Source organism: Bufo gargarizans, chromosome 2, assembly GCF_014858855.1.
Source record: "Bufo gargarizans isolate SCDJY-AF-19 chromosome 2, ASM1485885v1, whole genome shotgun sequence".
NCBI classification, from domain to species: domain Eukaryota; kingdom Metazoa; phylum Chordata; class Amphibia; order Anura; family Bufonidae; genus Bufo; species Bufo gargarizans.
The window spans coordinates 242,340,719-242,368,127 of record NC_058081.1 but is presented as its reverse complement, the minus strand read 5'-3'; the positions used below and the strand labels follow the sequence as shown (position 1 = coordinate 242,368,127).

The window sequence follows — 27,409 nt, the reverse complement described above, 5'->3', positions numbered from 1 at the left end:
AAATGATAGCCAGTCACGGTACAAATGACTGTTTGTTTGTTTTTTATGTGTTTTTCTGCATCATTTATTGTGGTTCACTCATTTGCCATGATTCCAAAAAATGGAGAAACCTCACATAAATTGCTTGTAAATGAAAACGCGTTTCTACATATCGTAAAGAAACACTGATGAACATTTTCATTCACCGGCCTATTAGAAAGGTACATGATGTGCATTGTAGTGAAGATGATCTTCTTACCAGTGGCTATGGTTGTGAGTGATCCACTCACTTCTAGTCCTCAGCCGTGTCAAGTGACTGATACTCTCACTCTCCAACTGAGATGACCGTCGCTGCAATTTACATCATGCACCTTTCTAGCAGGCCAGTGAATGATCTTGGCATTTTTGATACAAAGTATTTTCTGAATAAATTGGTAATAAATTTCACTCTGTAATTTAAAGGTAATAATCTCCACTGGAGTTTCAGCTGCACTTAACCTGAAAAAGTCCTATGAAGTAGATGTGGTCGGCAGTATCCCAACTGGGTAAGATTTTGGTCTGTATGGAACTCGGATAGCTGTTTTTTGGGAGCCACAATAATGTTCCGGAGATTCAACCACTGAAGCATAGTGTATATGTCACAGCACATTGTTCAGATTAATTTTTAGTAGTAGTTACAGCAGATTGTCCCTACAGTGTGCAGTAGGAATAGTAGAGGCGGTACAGTGGTAACAGCAACACAAAATAGCTGATACCATTGTGCCCACTATACATATTTGTCCATCAGAGTGTGTCTGCACAGATCACTGACTATTACAGCAATAACTGCCCCCATAACGCATCTACTGCCCTGCTTTTTTCTTTGCTAGCTGGAACTGATATTTTTGAAGCTTCCCCCTGAATGTTATCTTTTCTTGTACCAATACTATCTGTTTATGGTAAAACAGCACCTCCTTTGTGATGCAAGCAGTGCAGTCTCAGAGATGCATCCAAACATTGCACAATTTGATGAGTAAAGACTGCGCTGCTTACAATGCAAGGGAGATGTGTGGCGTTATAACAGTTGTGTTATACTGGGATTAACCCTTTAAGGACCCATGACGTAGCTGTACGACATGGGTCCCATCCCTAAACAAGGCGCCCGCTCGCACATGCAGCGGGCGCCTTAGCCGCGGGGTTTCTGCCATTTTAAATAGCAGAAACCCGCAGCACATGTATGCGATCAGCCATAAGGCTGATCGCATACATCTTACCCTTCAGATGCCGTGGTCAAATGTTACCACGGCATCTGTGCAGACCGGAACCGGAAGTCGTTCGCTTCCAGGCCGGTAACAGCTGTCCCCGGCTGAGATCGGGGAACCTGTTACCTTGCGCTAATTGACCGAAGCCTCAAGCAGGCTTCAGAGTCAAATATATATTTATATATATATATATCAATACAGGCCACTAGGTGGCAGCCTTGTATTGATATAGTGCAGGCATGCTCAACCTGCAGCCCTCCAGCTGTTGTAAAACTACAACTCCCACAATACCCTGCTGTAGGCTGATAGCTGTAGGCTGTTCGAGCATGCTGGGAGTTGTAGTTTTTGCAGCTGGAGGGCCACAGGTTGAGCATGCCTGATATAGTGCAAATGAAGTCTTCAATGATGGCTATTTAGCAATCACTGAATACTATGGGCAATTGAAAAAAAAAAAAAAAAAGTAAAAAAAAGTTTTTACAAATATAAAAAATAAAAGTTCAAATGACCCCCCCTTTCCTTAAAATAAAAATACTTAACCAATAAAAAAAATAAACATCATGGGCATCACAGAGTGCGAAAATGCCCATACTATTAAAATATAACAATATTAATGGCATATGGCAAATGGCATAGCGGGGGAGGGGGGAATAAAAACAGGCAATTTGCCATTTTTTGTCACTTCAACTACCTAATAATTTTTTTTATAAAAAGTGATAAAAAAAAAGTCACACAAACTTAAAATTGGTATCACTGAAAAGAACAGATTTTCCCGCAAAAACTCAGCCCTCACACAGCCCCATACACATAGCTACAAAAAAGTTATAGGGCTCGGAATATGATTATGAAAAACTAATTTTTGGGGTCCTGCAAAAAATAAGCCCTCATATGGCTATGTGAATGGTAAAATAAAAAAGTTAGGACTATGGGAAGGCGGGGAGTGAAAAATGAAAACGTAAAAATGGAAAATCCCAGGGTCCTAAAAGGGTTAAGTGTAACTGTCATATATTTTTTTTTTATTTGCTAGTTTATTAGAGCTAGGCATGTAGACCTGAGTTAGTCTGTCAATGATTGTCAAAAATTCTGTAATTACCTTATAATAACAGCTGTCCTCTGTCCCTTTCCGCTGGTCCCTTAAAAGACTATTGCTATGGCTTGTCTGTCTACTCTTTAGTATAAACAGAAAACAGAGGGCATTGCATTAGGCCTCAGAGTGAGGAGGCGTGTTTCTCAGTAATCCAATCTGATTGGCTGGCAGGGAGCTGCTGGCTATAGCAAGTATGTATGGGAAGTGAGGGAATGCAGTTTTGCCTTCAGAGAACTGGCAGAGTTCTAGATGTTGTAGATGTTAAAACAGCCGTAACTAAGGGAAAAACTCAAGGAAAACGGTGGTAAGTGAAGAAACTAAACATTGCTTTGTGCATAATGCTGCTGCAGCAGTAACATATTGCTAAAATTTATTTTTTGATGGAAACGTGACAGTTACACTTTAAAAGGAGGACTTTCCAAATTTGCAAAGACATTGTGCTGGCAATCTCAGTTTTTTATCTATCTGTTTGCCTGTCTGTCTATCATTGTATAGCTCAACAAGCAAACAGATTTGTCTGGCTAACAATATATTCATGTATAGACAGTAATACATATATTCTAATGGACACTGTATGCATATTTGAGTAAATGTCAGCATTAATGAGACTGTTGTTTTGCAGGTTTCGTCCCCCAGATTTCCCAGATGTTAGCATCTTCTCTGCAGTTTTTGTGGATGCAGTGGCTATAGCAATTGTTGGATTTTCCATGACCATTTCAATGGCCAAAATATTTGCACTTAAACATGGATATGCAGTTAGTGGAAATCAGGTGGGTAAACAGAAAAAACTATTAGTATCTCTAAAGAGAACTGTTCATACATCAGAACAGTCATGTTAAGTGTTTTTTAATAACTATGCATGATAAACTCTATTAAAGGAGTTTTCTCATTACATACAACTTATTCTCTAGCCTCAAGATAGGGCATAAGTGTCTCATTGGCGTGGATCTGAGCACTGGGGCTGATCATGAAAATGGGATCCCTTGTTGCCATGATGAATTGAGAGGCATACACGTTTGTGCGCTGCTGCGCCATTCAGGTCTGAGGGGCTTACTATGACAGCCCTTCTGAAAATAATGCAGGTCTGTGTTCTGAAACCCTCACCAATCTGCTGTTTTTCCAGGGGAAATTGTGCTGTACAGGAGCCCCTTCAGGGGAAATATGATATTACATTCAAATGAAAGTTTGTCTATATAATATCTATAAAAAGAGGTAAAGATAGTAGGGCACACCACCACTTGATGTCACACGGATATTTATTATAACTTATACTGTCTAGAACATATAAAATACAATCAAATACGGTAAAATTGTTAAAATATAAATACTAAAATATAGTCATCAATACAAATTAAATGTAAGTTAATGGATTCGGCTACGGCCGCAAATTTCCTTATATGATGGTAGCTTCAATACATGTCTTTGAAGAATACAATTCAATCCTATGATTAATTCCGATGCTGTTTAAAAAGTCACTTATATCTGTGTGTTTTAGCACTGAGTTGTGGCAATGCCGCAGATAAAACGCTGCCCAGAATCAAGACTTCTACCGGAGTGGTTTTACTCACTATTTTAGATGATGCCGGTTTCCTTATCACTCGTGGCGTCCCACGTACAGTGAGAGTCTCTTATAGGCTGCGGCAGAAAAAGATGAAGTGTAGACTTGCGGGATCCTCGGTGATTGTAAATTGGCTGTATCGTCTCACAGGTCGCCTGGAAGTATATGCCCTCTGCGTTGTTTGTTCACAGTGTGCAGGGTTAACTTTCACCAGGAAATAAAGGACTCAGCATAAAGACGGATGTTCATTTTTTCTTTTCCATAAAGTACAACTTCACCGATCCCTTCTTTAAAGCGCTTGTTAGTCTTCAAATCTGTATATCATGGGATTCATTACCATACGCGTTTCGGAGGCTAAGGCTCCTTCTTCAGTTAACCACTGAAGAAGGAGCCTTAGCCTCCGAAACGCGTATGGTAATGAATCCCATGATATACAGATTTGAAGACTAACAAGCGCTTTAAAGAAGGGATCGGTGAAGTTGTACTTTATGGAAAAGAAAAAATGAACATCCGTCTTTATGCTGAGTCCTTTATTTCCTGGTGAAAGTTAACCCTGCACACTGTGAACAAACAACGCAGAGGGCATATACTTCCAGGCGACCTGTGAGACGATACAGCCAATTTACAATCACCGAGGATCCCGCAAGTCTACACTTCATCTTTTTCTGCCGCAGCCTATAAGAGACTCTCACTGTACGTGGGACGCCACGAGTGATAAGGAAACCGGCATCATCTAAAATAGTGAGTAAAACCACTCCGGTAGAAGTCTTGATTCTGGGCAGCGTTTTATCTGCGGCATTGCCACAACTCAGTGCTAAAACACACAGATATAAGTGACTTTTTAAACAGCATCGGAATTAATCATAGGATTGAATTGTATTCTTCAAAGACATGTATTGAAGCTACCATCATATAAGGAAATTTGCGGCCGTAGCCGAATCCATTAACTTACATTTAATTTGTATTGATGACTATATTTTAGTATTTATATTTTAACAATTTTACCGTATTTGATTGTATTTTATATGTTCTAGACAGTATAAGTTATAATAAATATCCGTGTGACATCAAGTGGTGGTGTGCCCTACTATCTTTACCTCTTTTTGAAATTTTTCTAAAGGATTGGGTGAATCCTTTTTGTAGGTGCACCCTTTCATTGCCTGAGCAGTAGGTGAGCCCTCTCTAAGTACTTGAATTAACTATATAATATCTATATACTACACGTATGGGTCCATTTTGCCAGCTGGGGAAGTTGCAGATACTACAGGTGAAACTTGAAAATTAGAATATTGTGCAAAAGTCCGTTTATTTCAGTAATGCAAATTAAAAGGAATTGCATTAATGCAGCTTAAAATTAGAATTTTGTGAAAAGGTTCACTATTCTAGGCTGAAAGTGTCACACTCTAGTCAGCTAATTAATCCATACCCCCTGAGCTAAGGGCACCTGAGATTGTGACTTTGGGGTTTCATAAGCTGTAAGCCATAATCATCCAAATTATAACAAATAAAGACTTGAAATATCTCGCTTTGCCTGTAACGAGTCTATCTCATATGTTAGTTTCACCTTTTTAAGTTGTATTACTGAAATAAATGAACTTTGCACGATATTCTAATTTTTCGAGTTTCACCTATATGCTGCTCTGCTCTAACTCAGCTAAGAGGAGGACCCCATCCATCATCTTCACATGCCATAAAAAACATAGTGGGGAATTTATCATGAGAGGAATATATGAAGTCAGTTTTGCTTGAGTCTTTGTTGGAGGACTGTGTGCCACAGTGAGTGTAAAAAGTCACAAACACCATATCTCATAGGCCGGAAGCTGTATGAGTAATGCACACTGTAACTGTCATTTTTTTTCTTTGCAATGTGTAGGGGCAGTGATGCTGACCGTTTTTGTAATATACTTTAATTGCTGAAATCATGCATTTCTATTAGAAAAATAGCTCTAAAGTGGCCCATTTTGAGCCTTAGCAACGCTCCTCTGTCTTCTGTTTACATAACTGTGGAGACTTGCTCAACATTGACGTGTGTTATGTAAACAGAGGAGCGTTGCCAAGGCTCAAAATGGGCCACTTTAGAGCTATTTTTCTAATAGAAATGCACGATTTCAGCAATTAAAGTATCACTGCCCCTATACATTACAAAAAAAAAAAAAAAAAAGATAAGAATGACAGTTACACTTTAAGGCTGTGTTTGTACATACTATTTGTAGTTACAATGGGGACATTAATGTCTATTTGTACTGATCGTGCTGCAGAATATGAGGGTACTGTGTAAATCAAGCACAATTGTTTCTTCTATTAAATCTGACCCTAAACTGCTTGCAATTTTCAGGAACTCATTGCGCTAGGATTGTGTAATTCTGTGGGCTCTTTTTTTCATACATTTGTGGTGACTTGCTCAATGTCCCGTAGTTTGGTCCAGGAGAGCACCGGGGGTAATACACAGGTATGTATCGTTTTATAAAATTTAGCTTTCAAGAAAAAAATATATAGTTTTACCAATACAAGTGTTACAGAATAAAAAAGTGGTATAGATTGGCATTTGACATTCTTAAAATAGTCTTGTACCCAAATCTTTTCTTAAACAGTATTACAATTGGACTAAGGCCATAAAGACTGATTTTGTTTTTTAGCCAACTATTTAAAGGAGCCATTCATGATGTAAAAAATGAAAATCGGACATCATATAGTAAATGAAAATCTCTTTCTAACAAAGCTAGAACTGGTCCTGTACCTCATATAGATCCAGAGAGCTCCAAATTCATTGCCCCACTTTTTGCTACACCTCTCTCCCTGTAACTGTCACAACGCCTAACAGTAGATATGGCTGGTGGCAGTAGAACGATGGCATGAAGTGTGCGACCATCTTAATGATTGGAATTGTATACTACTGTACAGAATAAATATCAGGAAGTACCATTAAAAATGGAGAATATCTCACAACTGGAGCATTTGTAATAAATTATCTAGTTCACCGTGCTGTTATTTTAATTATATTAAAATGGCACTTAAAGGGGTTGGCCAGTTTCCTATTTTGATGACCTGTTCTCTGGATTAGGTTATCAATATCAGATCGGCGGGGGTCCGACTCTCTGTACCCCTGCTGATCAGCTGTTCGAAGAGAAGGCAGCACTCGTGCGCGTGCTGTCTTCTCTTCACTGTTTACACTGGTCGCTGCCGACATTGCAATGGCGAGCAGTGTGATTACAGCTTCTCCATCCGATTCACTTCAGTATGGGTATGCATTTATTCAACTTTTGCACTTATTGAAAGGGTTTGTAGTAAAGATTGTTTGTGGAGCAGTTTCTGTAGTAATCGGTATATGCAATTAGATTGCAGGTCTGTTGTCCTCTTTTTTGGTGCTGTTGGTCATATTGTTCATTGGATACCTCTTTGAACCATTGCCCCAGGTATGTAAATGTTGTCATTTGTATGTAATAGCACATTTATTACTATAGATAGACAGATTGTTCCTCTTTTTGGTGTTGTTGGTCATATTGTTCATTGGATGCCTCTGAACCATCGCCCCAGGTATGTAAATGTTGTAATTTGTATGTACTAGCACATTTATTACTATAGATCAGAGATGGCCAACCTGAAGCTCTCCAGCTGTTGCAAAACTACAACTCCCAGCATGCCCAGACTGCCTACAGAAGGGCATGGTGGGAGTTGTAGTTTTATAATAGCTGGGGAGCCGCAGTTTGGCCATGCCTGCTATAGACAGACTGTTCCTCTTTTTTGGTGTTGTTGGTCATATTGTTTATTAAATACCTCTTTGAACCATCGGCCCAGGCATGTAAATGTTGTCATTTGTATGTACTAGCACATTTATTACTATAGATAAGAGATGACCAACCTGAAGCTCTCCAGCTGTTGCAAAACTACAACTCCCAGCATGCCCAGACTGCGTACAACTATCAGCCTACAGAAGGGCATGGTGGGAGTTGTAGTTTTACAACAGCTGGAGAGCCACAGTTTGGCCATGCCTGCTATAGACATACTGTTCCTCTTTTTTTTTGGTGCTGTTGGTCTTCTTGTTTATTGGATACCATTTTGAACCATTTCCCTAGGTATGTAAATGTTGTAATTTGTATGTACTAGCGCATTTATTACTACAGATAGACATATTATGAAAACAACTCAAATAATAATGGTTATCATGTAAGACAATACTAGCTTCCTAGGCTGCCTATATGTCAGAAATGGCAGATTTCTGTTGACCTCTTCCTCTAGAGGAACAAATGCATCCCTAAGCAACACATATGATGCATACATCTTTAATATCTGTCGGCTGAACTGCTAACAACTATTCTTCCTGACCCCCTCCATACACGTGGATGTTGGGCTTGTGTTCTCAGTGAGGAGAGGGAAATAAGCTGCTGCCCTTTTTTTATTTTTTTCTCCACTGACCAGTGGAATTTGTGCTGGGGCAGCTTTTTACATTGCTGCACTCCTTCGTGTGAGACCGATTTCTTATTATTTTCTATGGTCAGTTTAGCTTAAATAAAAAGTGATGTATATTTCTATTCTAGACAGTTTTAGCAGCTATAGTGATGGTGAACCTAAAAGGAATGTTCAAGCAGTTTGCAGATATCCCACATTTATGGAGAACAAGCAGGCTAGAACTGGTAAGTGTGAACATAAATTAGCATGCTTCTAAACATTTCCACACAGAATTTTAATAGTCTTTCTTCCTGAGGCTCAGTCCTGAAATGCATCATTATCAATCTGTTTTAAAGGACTGAACTTTTAAAAACATTTGATATGTCATAGCAACATATCAGAGGTTTTGATCAGTGAAGGTCTGAGTACTGAGAGCCCCACCAATCTCGCATAGCACACTCTCCTCTCCTCTCCTCTCTGCGTGAGATGGAATTGATATGGGCCCATAGACTTTGCAATGCACTGTGTGGGCACTTTTCTAGGGTTGCCACCTTTTCTTCAAGCCAAACCCGAACAGAAGGGAGGGAGGGCCCCCTTCCAGGCCCTACCCATGTCCCACCTCCAGCCACACCCATGCCCCGCCTCCAGCCACGCCCACGTTCCACCTCCACCCCTGGTCGCTGTCGCACCGCGATCATTACGCCCCTGAAGAGGCTCATTAGCATATTATAAGTCTTTATTTTAAGAGAACGGCGGCAGCGGCAGGGAGTTATAAAACACACTATTATGTAGCTGACTGACATCAGCCCATCGCTAATGTCAGTCAGCTACATAACGTAACGTTTTTTCTGATGATTTACAGATTCAGAAACCTGTTTAAAGGGCTTCTACCACCAGAAATACTGTTATGTAGCTGACTGATATAGCGATGCGCCAATGTCAGCACTACATAACAGTATGTTTCTAACGTTAGTCCCTGCAGCCGTTTTTGCTAAAAAAGCACTTTTATAATATGCTAATGAGCCTCTAGGTGCTATGTGGGCGTAAAATCAGCACCTAGAGGCTCTGTCACCCATTATCCCGCCCAGGTCCAGTGTTGTGCCCGCCCCGCTCATCTTGATTGATGCCACTGTTCCCTGCATCGATGGCGAAATCCCGTGCCTGCGCCATTCACTTCTGTCTTCGGCGCAAGCGTAGTGAGTGAATGATGCGATCCTGGTGCCGGATTCCTCACTGCGCCTGCGCCGACTACGTCACAGTGAGGAAGTCTGCACCAGGAGAGTGGCCTTCACTCACTGTGCCTGCGCCGAAGACATAGTGAACGGCAAAGGCGCGGGATTTTGTCAACGCTGCTGCGAACAGTGGCATCAATCAAGAGGAGCAGGGCGGGCAGAACAGGGGACCTGGACGGGATAATGGGTGAGTGGCGGAGCCTCTAGGTGCTGATTTTACGCCCACATAGCACCTAGAGGCTCATTAGCATATAATAAAAGTGCTTTTTTTTAGCAAAAACGGCTGCAGGGACTAACGTTAGAAACATACTGTTATGTAGTGCTGACACGGGCGCATCGCTATATCAGTCAGCTACATAACAGTATTTCTGGTGGTAGAAGCCCTTTAAACACTGTTACATTTACACACTTCAAATGTTTTATATACCTTTTTAGAAGTGTCTATCGAGGACAGGTGTCAGGACTGTCTTGGTCACTCTGCAGGCAGGGCACAGTGGGCAGGGGCACTACTGGAGCTGGGCTGGAGCAGGGCTGGAGCTGGGCACAGTGGGCAAGGGCACTGCTGGAGCTGGAGCTGGGGCTGGAGCTGAAGCTGGGACTGAAGCTGGGACTGGAACTGGGGCTGGAGCTTGAAGAAGAATGATTTCAATTCTCCCTCCCTGCCTCTCTCTCTCTCTGATGTCACTTCCTGTGTGGACCTGACTTTCTTATCAGAGAGAAGGAGGGAGGGACTGGGAGGCAGAGGAGGAGCGAGGAGGAGGAGACCGGAGACTGAATAGTGAGTGAACACAGCGCTGCCTGGCATCACTGTAGTGTGTAGACTGGAGGAGGGAGGAGGGGGGAGGCTCGGGAGCGCTGCGCTCAGCTGATCACCCGGCCGCAGTGAGTGACAGCTTAAATATGTGATCGGATCGACGGAGTGTCGGTCGGACATCCGTCCACACACACTGCAGTTTACTTTGAATGAATAATCCTGTGTCCGGGTCTGAGAAAGGTTTGTACCCGGACACAGGATTACAAACCCGGACTGTCCGGGTCAATCCCGGACGGGTGGCAACCCTACACTTTTCTCTGTTCGTTTTAGTAATTAGTGGAGGTCTGAGTGCTGAGACCCCTATCAATCTCTAGAGATGGGCCCATAGAGTTTGCAATGCACTGTGTGGGCACTTTTCTCAGCTCGTTTTAGTGATCAGTGGAGGTCTGAGTGCTGAGACCCCCATCAATCTCTAGAACTAGGAGAGAGATGCGCTCACATAGCACACTTTCTTCTCGCTGCATGAGATGGAATTGAGATGGGCACATAGACTTTGTGTGCCCCTGTGTGGGCACTTTTCTCCCCTTCTAGTGATCGGTGAGGGTCCGAGTGCTGAGAGCCTTTATGTTGCTATGACATATCAAAAGTTCAGTGACACCTTAACTATGTCTTCTAAGGATCCTTCATATTGCTAAACTGTTAACAATATTTTCAGGGCACTTTGCATGGATTAATCTGAATATTAACGTCATTTATCTCAGTAGAAGGTCATTAAACACAAAATCATTTAAGTGGGAAAACCTGATGTATGTTCATTTTTCCTAAAGTGACTTGTTGGCAGGACTAATGGTATTGTAGCTGAGCTTTATACACTTCACATAAACTAACATTTATCTATGCAGATTGTCATAGGGAGGAGGAGTGGCTCTGCAGCACTGGACTGTGAACCAGTCATCCTGGTTACAATACCTGCTCCGTGTGACCTTGGGCAAGTCACTTTATCTCCCTTTGCCTCAGGTACTTAGAATGTAAGCTGCTTGGAAATGCCTAGATTGTATTGCATATATATTTTTTTGTACTATGTAGGTAGGATTTACACATTTACTAACAACATGCACCAAACATTGAACTGATATAGGCTAAAAGTGGAGCATTACCCAATAGCAAAAACTTCTGATCATTTTCTAGCCTGCACTTCTTGCCTGCAGTAATTTTTATACCTGGCTCTGTAATTTTTATCATAGGTACACTTCAACTGTGAGAGACAGAATCTAAAAAAAAATCCAGAAAATCACATTCTATGATTATTAAATATTAATTTTCATTTTATGGCATGAAATAAGTATTTGATACAATAGAAAAACAGAACTTTTCCTCAGACGTTTCCTGTACTTCTTGGCCAAGTTTGTACACACTGCAACAGGGATTTTGGCCCACTCTTCCATACAGATCTTCTCCAGATCTTTCAGGTTTTTGGGCTGTCGCCAGACTACATTGAGTTTCAGCTCCCTCTAAAGGTTTTCGATTGGGTTCAGGTCTGAACACTGGCTAGGCCACTCCAAGACCTTGTAATGCTTCTTACTGAGCCACTCCTTAGTTGCTCTGGCTGTGTGTTTCGGGTCACTGTCATGCTGGAAGACCCAGCCATAACCCATCTTCAATGCTCTTACTGAGGGAAGGAGGTTGTTGGCCAAAATCTTGCGATACATGGCCCCATCCATCCTCCCTTCAATACGGTTCAGTTGTTTTGTCCCCTTTGCACCCCCAAAGTATGATGTTTCCACCCCCATGTTTCACGGTTGGAACAGTGTTCTTGGGGTTGTACTCATCCTTCTTCTTCCTCCAAACATGGTGAGTGGAGTTGATACCAAAAAGTTCTATTTTGGTTTCATCAGACCACATGACCTTCTCCTATGCTTCCTCTGGATCATCCAAATGGTCACTTCCAAACTTCAGTTGGGCCTGGACATGTGCTGGCATGAGCAGGTGGACCTTGCGTGCCCTGCAGGATTTTAATCCATGATGGTGTAGTGTTTTTAATAATGGTAATCTTTGAGACTGTGGTCCCAGCTCTCTTCAGGTCATTGACCAGGTCCTCCCTTGTAGTTCTGGGCTGATTCCTGACCTTTCTCAGAATCATCCTTGCCCCTTGAGGCTAGATCTTGCATGAAGCCCCAGACCGAGGAAGATTGACAGTCCTCTTGTTTCCTCCATTTTCTAATAATTACGCCAACAGTTGTTGCCTTCTCACCAAGCTGCTTTCCTATTGTCTTTTAGCCAATCCCAGTCTTGTGCAGGTCCACAATTTTGTCCCTGGTGTCCTTAGACAGCTCTTTGGTCTTGACCATGGTGGAGAGGTTGGAGTGTGATTGATTGAGTGTGTGGACAGGTGTATTTTATACCGGTAACGAGTTAAAACAGGTGCAATTAATACAAGTGATGAGTGCAGAGTAGGAAGGTTTCTTAACCCCTTAGTGACCAAGCCTGTTTGGGCCTTTATGATCAAGCATTTTTCTTCCTTTTTTCATGGTCTCATTCCAAGAGCTATAACTTTTTTAATTTTTTATCTATGTAGCTTTATGAGGGCTTGTTTTTTACGGGACAAGTTGTAGTTTTTAATGGCGCCATTTTGAGGTACACATAACTTTCTGATTAACTTTTATTAACTCTTTCTGGGAGGGAGATGGGGAAAAATAGCAATACTGCCACTGCGTTTTTACATTATAAATTTTACGGCGTTCATTTTTCGGTACAAATAACATAAAATCTTTATTCTCTGGGTCAGTACGATTACAGTGATACTAAATACGTTTTACAACTTTTTTTTTCCAATAAAGCCCCTTTTATTAACCACAAAAAATATTTTGCATTGCCACTTCACAAGACCCATAACTTTTTTTGTTTTCTATGGAGTTGTGTGAGGGCTTGATTTTTGAGGGACAACTTGTATTTTTCATTGGTATCATTTTGGAGTAAGTGCCGCTTTTTGATCGCTTGTTTTTACGTTTTTTTCTGTGGAAACTAAGAATAAATTAGAAATTCTTTTTTTTTCATTGAAAAGCGTATTTTCAATGGAAAAAAAGCATATTTTTTTATTTAATAAATGTGTATTTCTTTCTATTTTTTTTTTTTCTACTTAAAAGTCCCACAAGGGGACTATAATATACAGTATTTTGATTGCTTTTAAAATTTAATCCATTATCTCTATAATGCATTACATTTCAATAGCAATGCTATTCAAAGATTGACCAGCAGGCAGCGCCAGAGAGGCACAGCCTGCTAGAGATAACTGCAGACAGGCTCAGGGCCCTGATCGGAAGCAAGGTAAGCTTCCCAACACATCAGCACCCTGCGATCGCATTTTCGGAGTGCTGATGGGAGACAGAGGGAGTCCGCTCCCTCTGTCACCACTTTACATGCAACCCGGCATGTAAAGGGTTAAACAGCCCGGATCGGCACTTCTGCCGGTCAGGACTGTTAGACCAGGGCCCCGGCTCTCATGTGAGAGCCAGGTCCGCGCTCCCCTCTGCATGGGGGAGCCGTGCAGTGCTTAGACTGGGCCGCTGTAAAAACGCAGTGGCCCAGCCTAAGGCCCCTTAGTGACCGCCGTAAAAAGGCATATGGGTGGTCACTAAGGGGTTGAAGAAAAACTAACAGGTCTGTGAGAGCCAGAATTCTTGCTGGTTGGTAGGTGATCAAATACTTATTTCATACAATAAAATGCAAATTAATTATTTAAAAATAATACAATGTGATTTTCTGGATTTCTTTTTAGATTCAGTCTCTCACAATTGAAGTTTACCCACGATAAAAATTACAGACCTCTCCATTCTTTGTAGGTGGGAAAACTTGCAAAATTGGCAGTGTATCAAATACTTATTTTCCCCACTTTATATACATGGAGTCTGTTCTACTTGTAACGTTCCTTTTAGAAATTCACAGTAATGTATACTATGTTCTTAAACTTTTCAGGCAATTTGGGTGGTGTCATTTTTGGCCTCAGTTTCCCTTGGTCTTGACTACGGTCTGCTTGTTGCAGTGGCATTTGCCATGATAACAGTCATCTACCGCACACAAAGGTTTGAGCTTACACTTCTTTTTATTTTTTATTATTTTTTCTAGAGTGCACATTCTGGTGTGTTTTATATCTCAAACTAAAGTCCTGTTTACACTGACCAGTATCATTATGTGTCCTTCATTTCTGATTGATCTTAATAGCACAATTAGTTCATGGAAATCTAGCTCTTAGCAATCACTATTGTGAATGGAAACATTGCTATCTAGTGCATGGTTCATGCGAGGCCCATTGCTAGGCAACAATGACACTTTTCATTGTCCGCAAGGAGCATCATGATAAAAATGAGCATTGAATGCTCTTGTGAATACGGTATATCTAACAGAAAAAAAATACAGATTTACTTTAAATTTTGAATAATTAGGACTATGGTATGTCAACAGTGGTCAGAGGAAAGGTTGGTGCATATATGCTTTGCATGCTAAAGGGGTTTTCCTAAGGATAGGTCATCAGTATCTGATCGATGGAAGTCAGACATCCAGGACCCCCAACGATCTGCTGTTTGAGAAGGCACCGCGGCTCCTGTGAGCGCCGTGGCCTTCTCTCAGCTCGCCAAGCACAGCGGTGTACATTAGTATTGCAGCTCAGCCCCATTCACTTCTGTTGGGCTGAGCTGCTCATAGGCCATATGACTGATATACGTGAAGTCACATGGCCTAGGCCTGTGATTGCTAACCTCCAGCACTCCAGGTGTGGTATAACTACAACTCCCAAGATGTACACTTGCTTGGTTGTTTTCAGAACTCCATAGAAATGAATGGAGCATCACTGGCCTAGGCTAACCTGCGAGAAGGATGTGGCACTACTCCAAGCAACAGCTGATCGACGGGGGTCCTGGCTGTGGGACCCCCACCGATCAGATACTGATGACCTATCCTAACCCCTTTAAAGGGAACCTGTCACCAGGATTTTGTGCATAGAGCTGAGGACATGGGTTGCTAGATCACCGCTAGCACATCCACAATACCCAGTCCCCATAGCTCTGCTTTTATTGTGTAAAAAAACAGATTTGATACATATGCAAATTAACCTGAGATGAGTACTATCCCTGACTCATCTAATATACAGAACTCATCTCAGGTTAATTTGCATATGTATCAAATCTGTTTTTTTACACAATAAAAGCAGAGCTATGGGGACTGGGTATTGTGGATGTGCTAGCGGTGATCTAGCAACCCATGTCCTCAGCTCTATGCACAAAATCCCGGTAACAGGTTCCCTTTAATCCATACAGAAATTTAAGGTCATGATACTGAAAAAATATACAAGGCCTGAACAATATATAATATAGTATTTCAATAGAAATGAAGTAGCCCACCCTCTGAGACAACAATATTATCTGCTTCAATTTACAGGTTTACTGTGTTATACTGCATTACGCTCATTAGTTTTGTTAGCATGCCTCATTCATTTCTTGCTGTCTATATTTTAGTAGTGATGTTGGTAACTATAGCTGGAAATGGTACTCACATTGTCCACTAGGATTGCTCACATAGTAAAGCTGATGTATGATATTACACAGAGTTATAGAGTTGTGGTGTCTCGGGTGCTTTGTCTTCAGTACATTCATATCTGTAAAGCAAGTATCTTACAGATAACAGCATGCAATTTAATAGCTAAATCTACTTTTTATAATACGTAATAAAAGCTATTGATAAGTGACTGGAAGCTTGGCTAGTCAAGTTTAGGGGTTGTGAAGTAATGCAGTAAACGACACAGATTGGCCGTAGACTGCTGTGGCTTCCTTTATTGTCACGTAAACTACAGGCTTTCTTATCTTGAGGCATTGACATACAGTTATGTAAGCAGGGAGCAGCTTTCTCTTTGGCTGTTACTAGAGTCTTTCCTTCTAATATGTCTGCAACATTGAAACAAAAAGAAATAATACTTAGTAAGGCATGGTGATCTTTCAAATACTATCCCCTTGTGCGGTCAGTTGGAATATTTCTTGACTGCTGTAAACTCCAGCCTGTACTCTGCTCACAGAGTCTTAGGGCAGAATTTGGGCCCTTAGCCACCATGCATATGTACTAATGGAACAACAGCAGCATGTTCTGACTGTAGGATATGTTGGGGAACTGCTATTTATGCCATCACCTTAATAAAACTCTATGATTTAAGTTTAATATAAGATGACTTTGTCATTCTTTTTCAGTTCAAAGTACAGAATTCTTGGACAGGTTCCAAATACGGATATCTATTGTGATATAGAAGAGTATGAAGAGGTATGGATGGTACTTTTTTGTAAACTCATGGCGCAACCAAAACTGTAACCTTAAAGAGGACCTTTCACTACTCTACAAACGAAAAACTAACTATACCTGTGGGCAGAGCGGCGCCCAGGGGTCCCCCTGCACTTACTAGTAAGTCTGGGCGCCGCTCCGTTCGCCCGGTATAGGCTCCGGTGTCTGCGCTCCCTCTGACTGATTTCTTGTAGGAAATGCAGTAAGTGCAGTAAGTGCAGGGGGACCCCTGGGCGCCGCTCTGCCCACAGGTATAGTTAGTTTTTCGTTTGTAGAGTAGTGAAAGGTCCTCTTTAAAATCTCAAGTTGTCTACTTTTGCAGTGACCCTTAAAGGGGTTGTCTCACTTCAGCAAATGGCATTATTATGTAGACAATGTTAATACAAGGCACTTACTAATGTATTGTGATTGTCCATATTGCCTCCTTTCCTGGGTTCAATCATTTCTCCATCATATTATTCACTGCCTGTATCCAGAATTTATGACCACCCTACAATCCAGCAGAGGTGGTCGTGCATGCACACTATAGGAAAAAGTGCTGACCTCTCTGGTGGCTGAGACCGCAGAACTGCGCATAGGCTTTTTTTCCTATAGTGTGCAAGCATGGCTACTGCTGCTGAATTGTAGGGTGTAACCCCTGGATATGAGCAGTGTATAATGTGATGGAAAAATGAATGAAGACCCCAAAAGAGACACTATGGATAACAACTATAGATTAGATTAGTAAGTGTCTTGTAATAACTTTCTCTACATGATAAATGCCATTTGCAGAAGTGACACAACCCCTTTAAATGGGTTGTTAAAATGTAACTGGGATGTTAAACATTTTTGTAATATGCTTTATTATGGAAAGCTCTAACTGGGCATTGCTAAGGAGAGTCTGTCTTCAGCGTTTTACAGAGCGGTAGAAACATTTCTTATCCAGCCGGCCTTTCTGTGCAACAACATTCTGTCATAAGTCTGCTAAAACAATTGTTCATTGTAAAACTTCACTTCAAACGATTGTTTTGGTTAAAATTGCCAGTTTTGATAAACTTTTGACTATGTGCGTAGTTGTAACCGAATAATGATATTTTTTAGGCTGTGCTCACATCTCACAGGCAGATGCCATACAGTATCCTGGACTGTACTACGCTTTTGCATCTCCCCCCCCCCCCCCCCCCCTCCTCCAATGTAAATGTTAAATGTGGGACAAAAATGTGATGTGAATAGCCCCTTAAACAAAACATTTTAAAAGGATTTCAAATGGAAATATATTTTTAAAGGATTTCAAATAGAAAATAAAATAATTGCCTAAATGTCCTCCATTATGATTCTTCTTACACTGGTTGTTTTGCATAAAGTGCTGCAATCGCATCCCTACCTTACAGAAGGTGCACAGTACATAGGATATATATGGTTATATTTATATGTAACTCCAGCAAACGCCTTCCATAAAAAGTAAGAAAAGAAAACCAGCTAATTGCAGTAACTTCCAGTTCCATAATACTCACAGCAGCCCTCACCACCTTCTTTGTCACCAGTTTTCAGCCTTATAGTTGTTGTCACCATTTGTCTGTTGGTAGACTAACTTTACAGCACTGCTTTAACCCGAAAAAAAAAAAAATCACTGAAACAATTCTATCTAGGTTGGGTAAGTGTAACTAAATATATCACTGAAGAAAATAAAATTACCCTCCAAAATATAACATTTAATAAATATACATTAAGATACTCCCACATCAAATAAAGAATCTTTCTACAGAATACATAAATAAAATCTAATATAATAACAGGTAGGCACCCACTTAAAGGCTGGAGGATATATCTCCAGGTAAGCCGAAAATTTGCCACAAAGTGGTCACTCACGGTTCCGTAGATCACGATATAGGGGACTCACACAGTCCCATCATTCACTGGTTAGATCTCAAGGTGCTGCAGCATGGATCAGTCTGTTATCTTGACGGTATCATCCATAGGTGAAGATCCGCTCTTAGGCAGTGGGATACTATCCCTATATGGCTACTGTGTCCGTGCCTAAAAGTGGAGTGATCGCCCCGAAAAGGGCGGCCCCACTTATTGGTGGCTTACCCTGTACACTAAATCTCCCTTCCTATTATAAGGTTTCCCATATGGTGAATGCCCAAAAGGTCCCGGCGCGTTTCCCCTTTCTTTGTGAGTCAGGTTCATCAGGGGACTCTGGGGTCTCTAGGGTGCACAATGGCAGAATAGATAGGAGCCAGTGGATGGTCTCACCTGCACTGCTTTAGCCCACCAACCCCCCTATGTTAGATCTTTGATTTAATTAGTCCATAAAACTCATCCTCTGTATATTTCAATAATGTAACAATAATTTTTTTTCTTTTTCCCAGATTAAAGAATTTCCTGGGATAAAGATATTCCAAGCCAACACTTCTTTGTACTTTGCCAACAGCGATCTCTATGTCTCTGCCCTGAGGAAAAAGGTATAGGATGGAAGGATGGGTACCGTATATTGATTTAGCCTGCAGTAAAGGGAGTTGATATAAAATGGTGCTTTAGTTAATTGATTGGTGAAGTTAAACACTTGATATGTTACCTTTTGTCTTTCAAAAGACTGGAATTGACCCTGGTGCAATATTAATTGCAAAGAAAAAGGCCCAGAAGAGACATGCCAAAGAAGTGAAAAAATCGACTAAAAATCAAAGAAGAGCCGTTTTAAAGCTTGTAAGTCTGCAGTGTTGCTGCATTAATCCCCACCCTGGTACACATCTCAAGCAACCCGGATACTAAAATATTGTAAGGAGGAATTGAATAGACCCTGTCAAATTGTTAGTTTATACCATAGCCTAGTGTTTCTACAGGACATTGGCATTTAGCAATTTTAGAAACAATAAAGGGCATTTACTAAAGTGTTTGTGCCACTATTTTGGCCTAAAAAGTTTCAAATTATGGCGCACGCTATATTGCCCAATAACTTGTTACTTTTCATGTCACTTTTTTTTAAAATTCACCAGTTTTAGTAAGAGGGGGGCCCCCCGGATTTACTATAGTTTACACCACAAAGCTCATAGCTGGTGTAGATTTGAAAGTCTGTTGCACAGACTGCCTGGAGATGCACCACATTTATTAAGAGGCCTGTGCTTCTTTATAAACTTGGCGCATGCTGCACCTACATACTTTATACTAAGATATTCTTGAGGCCCCTTTACACTGGCTGAGCACCGGCTGGATAATCGCTAACAAGTGAATATCTGATGGTGTAAAAGGTGCCCCCAATTACGTGATTAAGGAACCTCTCATTAATCAGGTAATATGATCGCTTGTACAGACACCTAAATCATCATTTGCCAGCAGCAGATCATGACATCTAAACAGCACCCTCCTGCCGGCAAACAATGATTCTGTATGGGGACGAGCAATGGAATTAGCGATCACGCCTCCCCGTGCTGTGGAGGAGATCGCTGCATGTACATATGACGGTCTCCTTCACTAATGAGCAGGCAATTGTTGGGAAGAAACGCTTCCTTCCCATCAATCTTCTGCTTAATCTACTAGTGTAAAGGAACCTTTAGTATATTTTCTGTAGTGCTATCATAACAGTGGCCCCGGCACCAGCCAAATGTTAATATACTATCCAAGATAGCAGGAAATGCCAAGGGTTGAACTTTCGGACAGATTTGGGAGGCTGAAAATACCCTTGAAAACCAACACTCTCTCTTTTTTTTATAGTAGTTAGAGCCCTGTTTGCCATTTCATCCACCATGACGGCTAGATAAGATTGACCCCCTTGACCTCTATAGGGGTAGGAACACAGAGAGTTTAAAAGGCCACACCCACTCTCACCCTCAGTGTTTCCTGTTCCTATGGAGCACCTCACAGAGAGACCTCCCGGTGGGAGGTGAAGATTTTATGCCAATTTTATTTTTCGGATACCTTAAGGAAGAGAGGGTTACTTCTTGTCCTCCTTCCCCTCTGCCCTCCTGCGGTTGCTACTAAAGCTGGGCAGAGCTAAAATGTGCTCTATTGCGTTTTCTGGCGAATACGGTTTTGGGCCAGTACTAGATGCAATCCTAGAGTAGGCTGCTGACAAAAAAAAGGGTCCCCAGAAGAGAGCAAGAAGAAACCTTTTCATCCCTATAATAGCTCACAATAAAGATCATACAGGGGAAAGGGAAAATCGGGACGATGGAGCTATCGTAAAGGGGGAAAAGGCAGAGGGTTCCTCCTTAATCCTCAGAACAAACAAACCAAAAAACAATTACGCCAGGGTAGGAGGAAGGTTGAGAAATGTTCTATCTCTGTGGGAGGACGTAACCCAGAATCCCTGAGCCTTAGACAACGTAAAAAATGGCTACAGGATAGAATTTACCTAAACCCCTCCTAAAAGATTTCAAATAACATCCCACAGTCAGAAAGTGTAAGCAAAAATTTGGCAGGGAGTCCTAGACTTGAAAAAAAATCAGGCGTGGTATTAGAAGTTCCCAAACCAGAAAGGGGAAGGGGCTTTTATTCAAAGTTATTTTTAATCCAAAAACCCCATGGATCTTCCCGTACTATTATAAACCTAAAAGGGCTAAACAAATCTATAACCTACAGAAAATTCAAAATTGAGTCAATTTCATCAATAATTCCCCTAGTCAAAAAAGGAGCATATATGACAGTCATCGATCTAAAAGATGCCTGCTACCATGTTCCCATCTATCAAAAGTCACAAAGATACCTCAGATTCGCATTGAAAGGCGAAGAGGGCATAGTCAATAATTTCCAGTTCACTTCTCTACCATTCGGTATATCGTCCGCCCCAGCTGGTAATAGAAATGATTTCCCCTCTCAGACTAGAGGGCTTAAAATGTTTTCCCTATTTAGACGACTTCCTCATAGTAGGAAATTCAGAACTGGAAACGTTCAGACAGACCAATTGCGTGATACAAAAAATCTCAGAATTGGGCTGGTTGATGAATGTGAAAAAAATCTTGCCTAGTACCAGCGACAAAAATGAAGTTCTTAGGGGTAATGCTAGATTTAATTACCCAGACTTCATCTCTCCCACAGGAAAAGTTGGAATCTTTCAGGGAGATAATAAGGAACTTCCAGTCTCAGAAACAGTGCTCTATCAGAGGGGCAATGAGCATCCTGGGAATGATGACATCATGCATTATAGCTGTATAATGGTGTCGGGCTCACACCAGGATAACACAAACCTGGATTCTAGGGAAATGGGACAGAAAACAGTCCTCCCAAGACAATTAGATAAATGTCCCTTACAACGTAAAGTCTGATTTGAACTGGTGGAAGGAAAGGGAAAATCTGTCAAAAAGTGTAGCCTGGCTAACAGTTCTAGAAATTAAAATTATGACAGACGCAAGTGGCATCGGATGGGGGGCAAAAGTGGCCTCCTCAAGCTGGCAGGGCAAGTGGTCAGACGAAGTAAAGAGTAGATCATCAAACTACAGAGAACTGCGAGCGGTCTGGGAAACCCTAAAAGTATCTCAAGACATGTTATTCAAAAAGAATCTGAAAATATTTTCTGACAATACAACTGTGACCTATCTAAAAACACCAGGGAGGCACAAGATCCCCAAGCTTGAGGGGACTGGCAGGAAAAATATTCTTTTGGGCAGAAAAGAATGTCCTTTCAATTACAGCAATCCATCTCAAAGGTTCAGAAAACATAAAAGCCGATTTATCTCAGCAGAAAAACATTAGAGCCAGGGGAGTGGTCTCTAAGTCAAGAAATTTTTCAGAAGATTTCCAAAAGATGGGGAGTACCTCAAATAGACCTATTCGCTTCAAAAACAAATGTGAAAGTAAGGCGTTTTTGTTCCTTAAATCCCAGAGAAGAACCATGGGCCGTCGATGCTCTTATTCAGGTGGACTTGGAACCTCGCATACGCCTTTCTTCCCTGGGCCCTAATCCCTCGGGTCTTGCAGAAGATATTAATGGACCCAGTAACGGTGATACTAGTGGTCCCCTACTGGCCCAAGAGAAGCCAGAACCATGGAAAATACAGGGCCTAATCCTTCACCAGGACCCCAGCCTGTTTAAGCTATCTGGATCCTGAAAGCAAAATATTAAAAAGTAAAGGGCTTTCAGGAAAAGTCTTTAATACTTTGAAATCTAGTAGGAAAAAAGTCACCTCAGCTATAGATCTCAAAATCTGGAAAAGATACTGTAGTTGGCTAGGGGAAATCTCCACGATGTATGCAGAAAATTTTAGATTTTCTCCAGAGGGGGTTGGCTATCGGCCTTAGACGTAGTAAAGTAAAGGTCCAGATGTCCGCCTTTGGGGCCTTCTATGACTGGACTTATAGATTTATAAGAGCTGCTTCCAGACCAAGACCTCTAGCCCGAAGGATTTCCCAGTGGGATTTGAACTTGGTCATGAGAGGACTAATGAAGTCTCCATTTACTCCTTTATCGGACATTTCAATTAAACATCAGCTAGACTCCTGGGAGAAATTGAGACCCTATCCTGCCGAGAACCCTACCTTTCAGTTTTTCCGGACAGAAGAGTACTGAGATTAGATCTGGGTTTTCTTCCAAAAGTGGTCTAAAATTTCCATAGAGATCAGGAAATCCTCCTACCTTTCTTTGCTACAGACCCACAAAATTCAACTGAAGTACAGTTCCAGCTCCTGGACGTAAGAGATACATATATCCAGTTATCTGACAGCTACTAAAGAATTTAGGAAGGACGACAATCTCCTTATTCAGTTCGCAGGTTAAAATAAGGGGAAAAAAGCTTCCGGGGCCTCCATAGGTTGTTGGTTTAAAACCACAATATCCTGCTGTTACTCAGTGGTGGGTCTTAGGCTACTTTCACACTAGCATTTTGGTTTCAGTTTGTGAGATCCTTTCAGGGATCTCACAAGCGGTCCAAAACGGATCAGTTTTGCCCTTAATGCATTCTGAATGGATAACGATCTGCTCAGAATGCATAGGTTTGGCTCTGTTCCGCCTCCATTCCGCCTTAGAGGCGGACACCAAAACGCTGCTTGCAGTCCGTCTGATGAAACTGAGCCAAACAGATCCGTCCTGACACACGCTCTAAGTCAATGGGGACGGATCCGTTTTCACTGACACAATAGAAAACGGATCCGTTCCCCATTGACTTTCAATGGTGTACAAGACGGATTCGTTTTGGCTATGTTAAAGATAATACAAACGGATCCGTTTGCAACAGATGCATGCAGTTGTATTATCTGAACGAATGCGTTTGTGCAGATCCATGACTGATCCACACCAAACGCGAGTGTGAAAGTAGCCTTACTAGTCCCACTAATGTTAGAGCCCATTCCACTAGGGCAATGGCATCTTTTTGGGCAGAAAATGCTAGCGTTTCCCATGACAGGATTTGTAGAGCTGCTACCTGGTCAAGTATAAATACATTCATAAAGCCTTATCGTATAGATGTCTCTGCTTCTACAGATCTGATCTTTAGCCAGAAAGTTCTGCAAGCTGTTGCCCACCCCCCACCAAGTAATCTGGTAGTTCTCATGTGTAGCCGTCATGGTGGATGAAATGGAAAACCGTAATTAGACTTACTGGTAATTCTGTTTCCTTGAATTTACCATGACGGCACGGATATTCCCTCCCTTAGTTGATCAGATATTGAGTATGAAGAAATACTAAATAAATAAATATCTATATAATATAGGTTTGCACCCACTTTGGTAATTTGTAAACTGAGTGTAAGAGTGGGTGATGGCCTTTTAAACTCACTGTGTTCCTGCCCCTATAGAGATCAATCTCATGTGTAGCCGTCATGGTGGATTCAAGGAAACAGAAGTCTAATTACGTTTTTTCTCATTTGGAGCTTCGGCAGTAGCTGAAGCCACCACTACAGGGAGCATTTTACTGTAGTAAACTTCACAACAGCTACTTGCTGCCCCAGTGGTGACTGGAGCTGTGCATCAGAAAAATGGAGCTTCAGCCCCTATAACAATTATAGAATCAGAATTTAGGTCCTAAAGGTGTTACCCGGGTACATGTTCATTTTACTCCATTTCAATAGATATCTGAACCACTGAATTTTTATTTAATTGAACACATTTGTTTGGACTGTCAAATGTGCATGTCATTACATATTGCCATTGCTATTTAGCATGACCAGTCTTTATCTCTCCTCTCCAGCATTTGACACTGGATTTCATGATGCTAGATTTTTTTTGGCTCATGTCCTTTTTATATTTTTTCAGACTAACGATGTGGAGATGGCTGTGAAACATGAATTAATAAATGAGGAGTCAGCCACAGACTCAGGAAATGTGAAAAATGGGTCAGCGGACAGAAATCTACATAGTTCACCTTCTGAAGAGTTCGAGTATTTCATGAGTCCAGTCATCAACACCCATACAGTAATTCTGGACTTCACACCTGTCAACTTTATAGATTCTGTGGGAGTGAAAACGCTAAAATCTGTAAGTTGACAATCGTCTAGATGAAACCTGAATAAACAGGCATTTTTGTCTAAGCTGTTGTTCTTACTACTTTTTACATAATATATAGGTTCAGGCTCCACTTAAGGGGTTGGCCACTTTTTAACTACTGTTGACCAGTACACATCAGATCACTTTATGGCACTTACTAACATAGCCTTTGTTGATAGTCTGCACCATTTTCTGTATTTCATCAGCCATGTCTCCTTCTTTGGCAGACCTTCTGTGCTGTCCACAAGATGGCTGCTGATGGAAGGTCATGTGACCAGACAGCAGGTGCAGTGTATCTGAATGAAGGAGACTGAGATTTTCCTGGTCACATGACCCTCTATCAGCCGCCATTTTATGGACAGGACCTCTGGGTGGACAGCACAAAAGACTTGGCAACAAGGGGGCATACCTTATGAAATAAAGAAAATAGTGCAGAATATCAACAGAGGTTATACAAGTAGGTGCCATATAGTCATATTACATACACATTCATCAACAGTAGCCAGAAAGTGGGCAACTCCTTTAAAGGGAACCTGTCACCAGGATTTTGGGTATAGAGCTGAGGACATGGGTTGCTAGATGGCCGCTAGCACATCCGCTATATCCAGTCCCCATAACTCTGTGTGCTTTTATTGTGTAAAAAAATAAAATAAATTTGATACATATGCAAATTACCTGGGACGAGTCCTGTCCCTGACTCAACGCATGTACAGGACTCATCTCAGGTTAATTTGCATATGTATCAAATCGTTTTTTTACATAATAAAAGCACACAGAGCTGTGGGGACTGGGTATTGCGGATATGCTATACCCAAAATCCAGGTGACAGGTTCCCTTTAAGTAAAAACTTACAAAGAAGCAAAATACAATTTTTTTATTGAAATGTTTTTCGTGCTGCAATTCCGATCGTCGTGATCCTAGCTTGCTACTTAATATTTTATTCATTTCTACAGCTAATCAAAGAATACAAGGAAATTGGTGTTGACATCCTCTTATCTGGTTGTAGTGGTAAGTCATGGAGCACTCAGATTTGCCTCTGATGTGGCTGCAGTGATATAGGACAGTTTCTATGCATTTGCTTGCTAAGCTTTTGTTTGTTTGATATTATAAGTGCAGCTAATAGTTATACAATAGAGTACCGCTAACACGATTACTGCTTAAAGATTCATTGTACAAGAATTTGGTACAGTGACAAATACAATCACATTTTGGTTGTGTCCATCTCAAATGCATGTTAGGCTACATTCACACTCACTTTTGGTCTGGATCAGTCATAGATCTGCACAGACGGATCCGTTCAGATAACACAACTGTCTGCATCTGTTCAGAACGGATCCGTTTGTATTATCTTTAACATAGCCAAGACTGATCCGTCTTGAACACCATTAAAAGTCAATGGAGGATGGATCTGTTTTCTATTGTGCCAGATTGTGTCCTAGAAAATGGATCCTTTTGGCTCAGTTTCGTCAGACGGACACCAAAACGCTGCAAGCTGCGTTTTGGTGTCCGCCTCCAAAGCGGAATGGAGGCAAACTGAGCGGATCCTTTCCATTCACATTGCATTAGGGAAAACCACATTGCTTACCGGTAATTGTTTTTCTCAATACCCATGACGGCACCCCATGCGACCAGGGACCTCCCATCCGGGACCAGAAACCTGAGAAGATAAAAGGTTCACACCCCCACCAAGCACCAGTGATAGTAATAAACAGTACTCCGGAGGTGAACACGCGTAAGAAAGAGAGAGAGAGATCCAATACGGTACATTATCTCTCTTCTGAACTAGACTGTACATTAGGGAATTTCCCTAACAATCTTATCAAGGAGTAGCAGGCTACTCCGTATATAACCTATTAAGGTAACTATAATACCTATAAGATTTATTTTATTTTTTGGGGGTGCCGTCATGGGTATCGAGAAAAACAGTTACCGGTAAGCAATGTTGTTTTCCCCTCACCCATGACGGCACCCCATGCGAGATAGACTATTAATGAGGAAACTAGGGAGGGACAACCGCCTGAAGCACCTTCCTACCAAAGGCGGTATCCGCATGAAGTTGGAGCCTGTAATGCTTTAAAAACGTATGTTGAGAACTCCACGTTGCTGCTCTACAAATTTGAGCCAGAGAGGCATTCTCCTTCTCGGCCCAGGACGTAGCCACCGCTCGGGTGGTGTGAGCTCCAAACCCTGAAGGGGGCGAGAGACCCTGTGCTAGATAGGCTTCGGAAATGGCCCTTTTGACCCAACTAGCAATGACTGCCGTGGACACTTTCCGACCCTTATTTCTACCCCAAAACTGAATAAGGAGGTTTTCTTCCAACCTCCAGGCCGAGGTAGACTCCAAATAAGTTAACAAACATCTTTTGACGTCCAGGCAATGATACTCCCTTTTCTAAATCATTGGAAGGATTTGAGCAGAAAGATGGAAGGATAACATCTTGACTTCTGTGGAAGTCCGTAACCACT

The 27,409-nt window shown here is 41.5% G+C and overlaps 1 protein-coding gene across 1 annotated transcript in view; it reads left to right on the top strand.

The window, feature by feature from the left end:
- Positions 1-27,409, top strand: part of SLC26A5 (solute carrier family 26 member 5) — a 72,955-nt gene that overhangs the window by 30,892 nt on the left and 14,654 nt on the right. Inside the window, exons 8-18 of the mRNA XM_044280164.1 lie at positions 442-524; positions 2,927-3,074; positions 6,198-6,311; positions 7,198-7,275; positions 8,398-8,493; positions 14,207-14,313; positions 16,465-16,534; positions 18,904-18,996; positions 19,127-19,237; positions 24,713-24,934; positions 25,897-25,951. Coding sequence (XP_044136099.1) covers positions 442-524; positions 2,927-3,074; positions 6,198-6,311; positions 7,198-7,275; positions 8,398-8,493; positions 14,207-14,313; positions 16,465-16,534; positions 18,904-18,996; positions 19,127-19,237; positions 24,713-24,934; positions 25,897-25,951 — 1,177 coding nt within the window. The remainder of the gene's footprint in view (positions 1-441; positions 525-2,926; positions 3,075-6,197; positions 6,312-7,197; positions 7,276-8,397; positions 8,494-14,206; positions 14,314-16,464; positions 16,535-18,903; positions 18,997-19,126; positions 19,238-24,712; positions 24,935-25,896; positions 25,952-27,409) is intronic.